The sequence below is a fragment of the Syngnathus floridae genome, chromosome 9, assembly GCF_059516105.1.
Source record: "Syngnathus floridae isolate MCC-2025c chromosome 9, RoL_Sflo_1.0, whole genome shotgun sequence".
Classification (NCBI taxonomy): domain Eukaryota; kingdom Metazoa; phylum Chordata; class Actinopteri; order Syngnathiformes; family Syngnathidae; genus Syngnathus; species Syngnathus floridae.
In genome coordinates this window covers 8,390,887-8,402,207 of record NC_142421.1, presented here as the reverse complement: position 1 = coordinate 8,402,207, position 11,321 = coordinate 8,390,887, and the positions used below count along the sequence as shown (strand labels likewise).

Genomic DNA, 11,321 nt, shown 5'->3' with positions numbered 1-11,321 from the left:
GAAAGCAAAATTTACCTGGGAGGGTTCAAGAAAATGTGCTATATTTGCCTGAGCATCATGGTGTTTTCCCAAAGGTTAGTGAGCTGCGTGAAATACTCCAAGATGGATGATTCGACCCATTTAAATGGAACCTTATATAACATTTAGAGCAACTGCGGACACACTGAAGAAGTCTTTTTAACTGCCCCTTAAACGGACTTGGTTTGTTTTTCTCTGCTTGCTGTGAACTCGGTTCCAGACTTCTGGACATGCAGACAGACTCTCATTGCTGGCTGCAGCAGGAACGAGGCGTCCAAGATTTGGTTAGTAACACAAACCAGCCACAACACAACACCACAGAGCTACGGAAGCTTGCATGTATCTGTTACACACTTCAGCCTTTAATGTTTATTTTTGTTTTGTTGCGTAACTGTAGAAACGGGTTACCCGAAATGGAATTAGCAAAAATCACTCACCTATTTAAATGCACTGCAGTACTTCAAGGTAGGCAACCACAATAGGGACATTTGAGATACCTAGAATCTAATTAACATATGAAATGCAGTGTAAAAGTGCTAAACACCGGTTACATTATGCATTTAAGAAGAGTGTCAACAACAAAAAGAGGACTCTCTGAATTGCTTGAATAATTTTATATCTTGTTATTTTGAATTCTAGGCAGCAGATAAAGCCAATTAAACCAAACAAATACACAGTATTTTCATCCGTGTACTGGAAGCCTGAAATATTATTGGTCTTATTAATTATTATTTTTTAGTTATTTTGACTGCTTTGCTTTTATGAGCTTCGTGATTTTATAGCTAATACACTCAGCTAATATTGCTAGCAATCTTTATTCAGACATGCATTCTAACTACTATAAGGTCTGTCATTAAAATTTGCAGGCAAAACTGCAACCAGAAAAGATTATTTTTAGAATGGGATAAAATGTTTGTGTTCACCCAAGTGTAAAATAAATATTAAGTCAAGTGAATTGAAGAAATTTGCGACAAAGAATGGCATCATGTTGTAAAATTTTGGAATTTCGCCCATCATACCAGTTCAAAATTAAATAAGTGAAACCCAATATCTCTTGACTCTCACAAAATAAAATTGTGTGAGGTAAATTGGTTTATGTTTTGAGTGCAATTTGACTAATAAAAGTTAACCTTCTCCTTGAAAATCTGGAGGGCAAACAATGGAATAAAATGTAAATGTGTGCAGGCGATCGGGCAGTGTGGCTTGTGCAGGTGAGCTTTGATCTAAGTGTCAATATTTACTAGTTCTTGTAATCAAGTGGGTCAGGCTGCTTCTTTCAGGACCCTGGGTTCCTGTGGATTCAATGGACTTCTTTTAGCCAATCGGTGCCAAGCTGCCAAAGATCAAAGTAAGGATGAGCCAACCAGTTTTGTTCCAAGCAGCCATCCTTCCATGCACCTTCTCCTCTGTCTATATAGTTGAGCTTCTTACCCCCGAGAGAGGACCCGGAAAAGTGGCTATTTGAGATTCATTCATATTTTTGGGGAGGTAGTAATTCCACCTTACTCAGCCCCGCAGTTGCAGGAAAGGATGTCCATAGCGGGGGTGAGCGAATGTCCGGGGAAGGCCGGCCAATACCGGGTGGATCACCTCTTGAGCGCCGTGCAAAGTGAGCTGCAGGCCGGCAGTGAGAAGGGTGACCCCACGGAGAGGGAGCTGAAACTATCTCTGGATGAGAGCGAACTTTGGGGCAAATTTAAGGATCTTACGAACGAGATGATTGTGACAAAAAATGGCAGGTGAGCCCAAATGCTTTGTGCGTAATTTCCCCACATATATACTTGAAAGTAATATTTTGGTTGTTTTCTTGAAGACGCATGTTTCCCGTGATGAAAGTCAACGTGTCAGGACTGGACCCGAACGCCATGTATTCTTTCTTGCTGGACTTTGTATCTGCGGACAACCACAGGTGGAAGTACGTGAGCGGGGAGTGGGTCCCCGGGGGGAAACCCGAACCTCAGACCCCTAGCTGCGTCTATATCCACCCGGACTCACCAAACTTCGGCGCACACTGGATGAAAGCTCCAGTCTCTTTTAGCAAAGTCAAACTCACCAATAAACTAAATGGTGGTGGTCAAGTAAGAACAGGACTACTCGTGCACTATTTTTGGTTGCTTTTTGCATTCAAACAATTTTCTCCCCTCATTTTTATTGTCTCTTTAGATCATGTTAAACTCCTTACACAAGTACGAGCCACGCATCCACATCGTGCGTGTTGGAGGCCCACGCAGGATGGTCACAAGTCATTCTTTCCCAGAGACGCAATTTATTGCCGTGACAGCATATCAAAATGAAGAGGTTGGTAATATTTAAAGATAATAAATTATAACTTGTTTGTACGTGTGGTGGTTGTGCGTAAATACGCGTGGCGTTTGCGCACTGTTTGTTTGTTGCGTGTCATATATCCTATTTTAATTGTTGTATTTTAGATAACTGCTTTAAAAATAAAGCACAACCCCTTTGCCAAGGCCTTCCTGGATGCAAAGGAAAGGTAAGGACATTTTAATATAATTCAAATGGCAATTGCAAAATTGTGAATCCCAAGAGGATTTTTGTAGTGTTTATTTTTACTTTATTGAATGTTTTCCAAAAAAATGAATTAAATTCATTGCATTTATAAATATGTCATATCAATATAATAATAAACATTTATTTATAATATATTTGTTGTTAAGTTACATTTTTATGTTGTTATCATTATATGATGTTGTTATCAAATTTATAGCTATTTAAAATATTAGTATCGCTTTTGTTGTAACGTGTAAGTTACCGAGTATGGTTTCTTTCATTTTATATTTTGTTTAATAGATATTGAAGGGAAAACTTTTTTTAAATTTCTACAGATGTGATGACAAAGATATTAAGGATGAAACAATTGAACACCAGCAGTCAACGTACTCACCGTGTAAGTGTCTTTATGCCTTTAAATTCATTCTAATTAAATTTCCTTTTATTCAAATGAATTTAAATGTATAGACATGGCTGATGAATTCTTTATGCATCACTCCCAACCTGTGTCTTCCTTCTTTGGAGCCAGTAGGTGGTTGGTTTCTGCCTGCATCAGGCTCCCTCTGCCCTCCTGCAACTGCAAGTCCCCACAGTCAATTTGGAAGCCCCATCGCCCTCTCGCCGTCCCACGGATGCGAGCGCTATTCCACGCTCAGGACCCACCGCTCAGCACCCTACAGCGCCTCTTCTTACAGCCATCGGACTAACTCGCCCAGTGAGTCAACGCTCCCCTTCATCCTCTCCAACTCTTAACAAGAAAGTGAAACAAATGTTACGGGTTGAGGCATAGTCTGCATTCCACTTGCTTTTGTTCGAGTGGAGCCCCAAAGTTGTAAACTCTCTCAGACGAGGAATGTTTACACCTTCATTTGAAGGGGCAAAGGCCGGGTGGGTCATGGCACAGAAGCTCGCTGAAGTGACTGAATGCTTTGCATCAATAATATCTGCATTAAATCCAGTGTAAAACCGGGCTGCTTCTGTTTATGTTCCAGCAGGTTACACAGATAACTCCTCAGCATGTCTACCAATGCTGTCAAGTCAAGATAACTGGTGTGGTCTCCAGATGCCAACACACTCCAGCATGATGTCCATGACCCACAATTCAACCTCAGCTACCAACTCCAGGTCAGTTCTATCAAAAACAACACATATTTGTGGGGACGTTTTATTTATTTAAATTCAATTTCATTTGCAACACCAATCAAGTCAATCTTTACAAAAGATCAGTTACCAGACTATTAATGATTGTTGTTGTAGTTTGTATAGATAATTATTTTTTATATAAATTTAAAGGAATAAACACAAATCGCTACTTAATGCACATCTCGTAATTTAAATACAGGTTAATACATTATCGCTGTTAAAATCAGCTAAATTAATGGTTGATTCTTTTTTAAAATATTCACATTTCAATTTCATTTTTTCTAAATTCTTCAACAAACTTTTTTTTTATTGCTCATAGCCAAATCATTAGAAACATCTTTTGCACAATAATAAATGCTTACATTAGAGTGGCAATAAAAGAAAAAACATCCTTGTCATTCAGAACTGCTATCAGCTTGCATGAGTGCTCCTAATACTATGGTTGGTTAGTATTGATGTCACTGAAGTTCATCCTAACTGCTTGGTAATTGATTTGGTGGAGGTGTCATCAACCTGTCTTGTCCATCCATGTCTTCATAAAGTCAGTACACCAGCCTGTGGTCTATGAGCAATACACCGCTGACCCCAGTCACCCCGGTGTCCCACCATTCTGGGGGAATCATGAACAACAACAACAACAATCTGAGCTCCCAGTTCCTGAGAGGGTCCGGCAGTCACTATCCCAACCTTGCTCACTCGGTCCCAGCGCCCTCCACTGGCTCGCCAATGTACGACAGCAGCACCACCACTACGGAGGGGCACGATTCAGCTCAGTATGATGCCTCTCTGCAGCGACATTCTCCAGCCTGGACTCCTGTCACGCTCCCCTCCATGTGATGGAGTACCTACAGTTCAATGTTTTCTTTTCTTCATGCCAAGACTTTTTTTAAATGACATTTCTCAGGCTCAAGGAGATGAATTCGACATCTTCAGATGCTAACATCTGATTTTGTTTGTTACTAAGAGAAATCAGCAGGTGAGGTTCTGTGCTTTTAAATTGGAAACAAGATCTGTAATTAATATATTTATGATCATTAGCAGAACTGAATGTTTATCATATTGTTGGAAGTACAATTCAATTTTCAATGCGCTTATATTAAGCGCAATTCCATGATGAAGTAATATTACTTACATACATTTCTAAAAGGGTTCAAAATTTGATTATAGCGCAAATAAGCGAGTGACTCTTGCATACTTTAAGCAGCTTTTTACGCAAATACTAAAACATAACAGAGAAATTCTTCAAATGTCAAAATGTATGGAAAACTGCGTCCAATGTCAGGTGGGGGTTGGCATTTCAAATTTCGCCCTGAATTTTCCTTAGATATTAACATCACAATATGAAGCACCTCTTTAGGCAAACCAACTCCACTCATGAAAAACACACTTGGAAACTACCCAATACTTAAACACTACCTGCTATATGACAACACCAAACCTGTAACCTAAGTTTTCTGATTGTAAATGCGTCAGAAATTTAATATTTGGGATAAAACTGTCAACATGTGTAAAAAAAAAAAAAAAAAAGTGTGCCATCAGTGATTACTGATTTGCAGAAAATTCATTAACTTTGCTACAAAATGTTAGAATGAGGATACATCTGTCAAAATCATGCAGGGTCATGGTTTACCCAGGAAAATATATTAACTATGATACGCTTATTGACAATCTGACTTGTGATTTTCACATTTGTATATAACTGACAGGTCGGTGTGATATGCTTGTTTTTTCACAATGTTTTCATGGAAATATTTTTTGTCTTTTTAAGTAGTGTCACTGATTGGTTTGGGAAAACTGCATGGTTCCACTGTATGATGACCATTTTGGAAAATAATTTTGGACATGTCATATGAAAATGATGATGGACACATTATTAGGTCTGCATAGTTACTGTTCATTGATGTTGAACTGCGCTCCATCATACAGGCATCTAATATTTTAGTAACAGGGAAACGTATTTAAAAATATTTGTTTGCAATACCGCAGTGCATTTCTACACCATAGCAATAATTCTCACAGTGTCAATCAAAATGGAGAATAAAGATGTCTTGTATTGTATTTTTGCATAAGCAGGATTGTTGTTGCTGCTTTTGTGCAGAAGTATCTAATAAGACGGCTCATTTCGATTGTACATGTTGTGTTGACAGTGGCGATTTCTAGCATGTGCATTATGTATGGCCTCACATGGCACCAGCACTGGGAGGGGGGCAACGTGCGCCAAAAAAAAAAAAAAACCTTGTCAAATGGTTTCTATTGTGTATTCCATGACATGTCATCATTGGCATTTTTTTAAGAGAAGCATGCACCCCCTTGTGGCCTCAGTATTAATTAGAATCAAAAGGGGGCTTGCCTAAGGTCACATTCAAGCTAGGGCCGCCCCTGCATGATGTTTACTGACCTAAGCAGTTCAAAACTAAATATGGTATTGCTTTCTTTTATTGTTTGTGAATAATATCACTAAGCCATCTATGCTCTGATATTTTTTGCAAACGCTGTAGAAAAAAAACTCAGATTACTGCTGAGGTGGAGAATTTAATACACGCATATTTGAACATGCTGGCAGCCAATGACTCAAAGTGTGCATGTAAGTCGAGTTAAGCCACTGTAGCCAGTATGCGAGGTAAATCAAGGCTGACCGACGGGAAGCCGAGTACATTCGTTGCAGAAGGTCAGCGCTTAAGGACATCATAACATCCTCCTGCATATCACACATCCACACTGACATAGACAGTCGTTTTTTTTGTGACCATCTCTTACGGAAATGTTATCTATGCATGCTTGGAAATTATGCAGCGACTGCCACTTCCTTGTTTTGATATTTGTGCATGTTCTTTTGATTTTTCTTTCAACTCTAAAAAGATTGTTTGAAAGAGATAAAGAGATCATAAGCCCTCTTTGATCATAATCATAAGAAGAAGGAAGGAAAGAAAAAGATGGGTCGTTGATCATGTTTTTGAGAAATGTATGTAGAAAAAAAACGTGAAGGCAGGGTATTTCTCTAAATCTAATAATCCCATTATGATCACAATGAAAAAAGCCTCTCTGCCAAAGCAGGCAGCATTGACGCAAGCATGTGTTGACGTCAGCAGCTGCAGCAGAAGAGGGAGGTAGGGTGGGAGAGAAAGAGAGCGAGAGAGAGAAATAGAGAGAGGGGTGTTTGCATATAGAAAATACCACCAAACACTGGCGTCAGCGAATAAAAGCCCTTACAATTAAAGTGAGCGTGCAAAGAAGCAGCAACAATTGAATTTGTTATTAGAAATAATAAAACACAAAGTCCCCCTGAGCTCAAATGTGCAGCTTTGGGCGTTACACTGTAAATGTAATCCAGATGTGAGGAAAGGAATATGATCTAGTGACCCTCATGATGTGTTCATGAATAAATCAGGATGTGGGAGAATTGAGAGGAGGAGGGGGGGGGGGTGCGTGCGTGTGTTTGTGTGCTCAACTGGTGGCACCCATCTGTGACTTTTTGGGAAGGGAGAGACAATGTGTAGTGTTTGGTTGTCACTGCCTGTCTTTTAAACAATTGGAACAGCCACACATGCGCAGAAACCTTTCTTGGATGTTATTGTTATCATTATTTTTAATCATTTGTATTCCCAGGCTTTCAAAGCTGAGACATGCAGGTAATTTTGATTTTGCGCTATATCAAGGTTGCAGTTTCATGTTATTGTTGTATTAGTTGCTGTGTAGCCCGCAAGTGAAACAAAGGCTATTCCTAGATGGTTTTCATTACACAATGCATGCTGGGTCCATTAATGTTATTCTTCGTCGACCACAAAGCTTGGTGGGAATTATGGATCCCTAAAAGAGAAGGTAGAGTACCCGCGCGCACTACACACTATGAGTTCACCAAATGTACGCACACGCGTTCACCAATACACATGTGGACAAGTGCAATTGACAGGAATCGCCTGTTTCATGCATGTCAAGGGTCAATTATATTATGTTTAGCGAAAACTCCAGCGAGATATCCAAGAGTTGTCAGCTGTGCGTCATACACGCACGATTAGATAGATGGTCTGACGTCGCCGTGAGCCATTCGCTCAAAAATAAATCAATCCGTGGAACGTTTTCAAATGGGAATCGATCGTTTCAAAGCTAGAGCGGGCACCAGTGAAGAAATCCAGGTTTACGCGTACGTGGCGAAATAAGGCACCATGCCAACCTCGTGCGTAAATTCACATTTGATCGTCCCACAGTGTAATCCGCCGCACACGTGAGGGACAAATCGCTTCATATTTTTCGTTCGCGTGGACCTACGCGGCCACACACTGAACCCGATCGCGACAAAGTGAGCAGGCTGGCTGGATTACGTGCACAGAGGACTCTTGGAAGGACGCACGCACGCACACGCGTCTGAATGAGCGCGCGTCACCCCTCTTGTCACCCCACGCAGACTGTTCCACGTGTTGTGTATCCCGCCGGTTGACAAAGGCGCCCCAAATTGCCCAACACACATCAGCGGGGGGATTCTGTCACGTCCAGCAAATGTCGAAGAAACGGAAAAGTCTTGACGATTTGGGATTCGAGGAGTCTTCCCTGCAAGGATGCAGTGATCAAGGTAGGAAACACAATTTCTTCAGGCTTTGTTCACTTGTGTTAGAAGAGTGAATCGCGCATTTAATCATGCCTCTCGCTATTTTTTAATCTCAATCTTGTGTGTGGCTGCGGATTATTTTCCATAATCTCTTGTCTGTCAAGTCACATTTGATGTGTTTGGAGTGTTGTAGATTTGGAGAGTAGGCGTTGTGTGAATGCATAAACAAGGAAGTAGTTAAATGACTTTCACAAAGTGGGGAACAATTTATTCTGTCCTTTCTGGTTGACTTTTAAATTGTTCGGATCTATAACGTTTGAGAGAAATAAAGTGAATGACTTTGTCCTGGACATAAAACTGTCCATCTTAAAACCTTTATTGAGTGTACAGACAATGGTCTAAATCAGTGTTTCTCAACTGGTGGGTTGGGAGCCAAAAGTGGGTCGAAGACTCATGGATGGGCCGTGAGCAGGAAGTAAAAGTTCAGAGGGTTTATGGTTGGTTGGTTTATGACGGTGACGACAGACAACATTAATATTTTTTTAAATTTCATACCTACTGTAATTATGACTACCATGTTAAGTGTAGGTTAGTGATTGACTTGACATTTATGTACGTATTTGTAGAGGCATGCAGTAGACTTTCCTAATCAAAGTTGGCCATGTGAAAGATTTGTTTTGGCTATATATGCTCTGTGATTGACTGACAAGTAAAAAAAAAGTTGGACTGAGCAGCCAGACATTTTCCTACGTCACAAGGTCACTTATCAATTCTGTTGTTGTAATGATGTTTTCCCCTCTGCCATTATTGGTGGCAGTGACAAAACACTTTAACTGCTCACTGTGCTGACAGCATTGACAGATTTGACCAAGTGTGGTATAATGTGACACATGAGAAATATTTGGTTGAATTCCAACTATGTGACCATATGAACAAGCAATAAAGAACACAGAGGAAATGTCGCTATGCATGAATCCAAATAGCCGCACCCCTTTGACAAAAATCCTATTGATGAGAAAAGGTGTTTTCTGAGGCCCATTTAAACCCTTTTTGACCCTAGATGTTCAATAAATACATTTCCACGTGCATGTTATCGTAAAGTGTGTTCCTGATAGTTTGACTATTATTTCAACACTTGCAAATCTTTAAATCTTGACAAATATTTCCCCAATTCTCGAGTTTGACTGTTGTGTGCAAGAAGTTCCCTGCTTGACAATAACATCCATTCTCCGTTTTTGTGCCCTGGAGGCATGTCATTTCCTCACAATACTAGCACACTATGCTGAATTGGGGGGGAGTGATGTCACAAGTCATGTTCGTACAGGCCAGACAGAACATTTACATCAGTGCGTGTGAAACTCATCTAGTGGTGTCAAACTGCGCAATGCAAAACAACCAACTGGAGGATGTTGATGTAGTACTCGAGTATTATTATTGTACACTTGCCGGCACTTGTTTATCCAAACAATTGGATTAAAATTACACCATTGCAAAGATGTCACTCAGTTGAAAACAAATGCTGTTGTGCCCTCTATTTGTCATTTATTTCTTAGCATTCTACTTCCTGGTTCATGGATGACAATAATTGACGTAATGAACAACTCAATCAGGACCAAAACGTCATTAAATATTCGTCAGTATCTGGGATTTTTTTTTCTTCTCCTGGGACTGAAGAGGCTTGACCAATTGAAGGCTGAGAAAAAAATAGATAAATATATTTTAAAATATCAAATGAAATGCTGGAGGTGCTTTGCTGTGGCTACACAGTTAGTCTATCACATGTTCTGTGGCATTTGCGTCACAAATTTTGGGTTTTCTGGGCCCACACCCAAGTGAGAGTTTCCTCTGGCTAACACAGACGGAGAATACGGGCACTTCCTTACCACGACTGTGCCTGACATCTGTGACCACTCAGGGGGTGCACGCCTACTCAATATGTTACTATCTTGCGTTTCACGGTGATGGAATCAGAAGCCTGCACATTGGCCACAATGGTACTTTGTCGTCTGCTTTAATTTTGACTAATGGCATTAGAGTGTGTGAAGTCATTCATCATCATTTTCAGTCCACATTGACCCCTGTGGCACCTATGGCTGCTTATCAGTAATTATCAGTGAGACACTTAACATTAGCAGATACTATCCATTTGTACTCTTTCATTTTCAGTGATTTATTGACAAAAACAATTTCAAACAAGAATGTGCAATTTCAAACTGACTTCAATTCAAGTAGTCAAGCATAAAAAAGTGTCTCCTGTTTCTCCTGTCTCCGGAACGAGTTTTGCTACTTTCGTAGTATGTATTTGGAAATTGATTGGCTTGGAATGATAGGTTAAAAAATTTATGTCATCAACTTATGTGTAATGCTGAGCTGTGCAGGTGTACTTGTATCTAGTTTCTCCCTTTGCATGTTCATCTTGAGACTGCCTACTAGTGGTCTTGGTGTAACTTGCTGGTTATTATTGAGCTGTTGGAAAACAGAGAGGTTGCTCAAATGTCTTTTCTGTATCATACCTGTCACATTTAATGAAACTGCTGACCTTTCATAACCTGTCATCTTATCGAATGCCTCCATCACGAAGTTTAAACTTAATCCATGACAGACACTAGATGGTGCCAGAGTATAAAAAAGAGCAACATAAGGGAAAGACGCCACTAATATTTGAGGAGGGAGCCAGTCCTACTCCTGAAAAATGCCACAAAACAAGATCATTTATAATAAAAGCATCTTGTAAATAAATAAATAAATAAATAAATAAATAAATAAATAAATAAATAAATAACTTTATTTCTGTATGAGAGAGTGAGCATTTTAACACACCATGGTCAATGATTTACAATTTTAAAGTAGAAGGCGTCTTGTCAACAAAACATTGTCTTGAATTACTGCCAGCAAGTGTCTCAAATTATAGTACGTCTGTCTGTCTGTCTGTCTGTCTGTCTGTCTGTCTGTCTGTCTGTCTGTCTATCGCTCTACTCTACATACATATGTAATTTGAGAATAAAGAAGACATATGCTTTTCATCAGACAAATAATACGGCATGAGATGCATGGCGAGTGTGTGTATCCATGTGTTATCGGTAAACATGCGGAGCTGACGTCTGGCTGT

The 11,321-nt window shown here is 39.8% G+C and overlaps 2 protein-coding genes across 7 annotated transcripts in view; both read left to right on the top strand.

Moving 5' to 3' along the window:
* Window positions 1-277: 277 nt before the first annotated feature.
* Window positions 278-5,727, top strand: tbxtb (T-box transcription factor Tb). Of its 2 annotated transcripts, XM_088385631.1 has the most exons (9): window positions 281-1,366; window positions 1,437-1,757; window positions 1,832-2,096; window positions 2,182-2,316; window positions 2,448-2,509; window positions 2,862-2,923; window positions 3,056-3,241; window positions 3,519-3,651; window positions 4,212-5,727. In XM_088385631.1, exons 2-9 carry the CDS (start codon window positions 1,549-1,551, stop codon window positions 4,504-4,506), a joined length of 1,347 nt encoding a protein of 448 aa, XP_088241757.1. In that variant the 5' UTR covers window positions 281-1,366; window positions 1,437-1,548; the 3' UTR covers window positions 4,507-5,727. The 2 variants fall into 2 exon arrangements, with proteins under 2 accessions (XP_088241758.1, XP_088241757.1); XM_088385632.1 differs by having other exon boundaries at window positions 278-1,757; window positions 3,522-3,651.
* A 1,455-nt stretch (window positions 5,728-7,182) lies between these two features.
* The window catches only part of pde10a (phosphodiesterase 10A), a 46,691-nt gene continuing 42,552 nt past the window's right edge, over window positions 7,183-11,321 (top strand). For 2 of the 5 annotated variants that reach the window (XM_088385035.1, XM_088385033.1), the window contains exon 1: window positions 8,076-8,236. In XM_088385035.1, the coding sequence (XP_088241161.1) occupies window positions 8,164-8,236 (73 nt within the window). In that variant the 5' untranslated portion in view covers window positions 8,076-8,163. Of the gene's footprint in view, window positions 7,299-7,893; window positions 8,237-11,321 lie in introns of those variants that run through there. The other 3 variants (XM_088385034.1, XM_088385036.1, XM_088385032.1) reach the window with 3 other exon arrangements.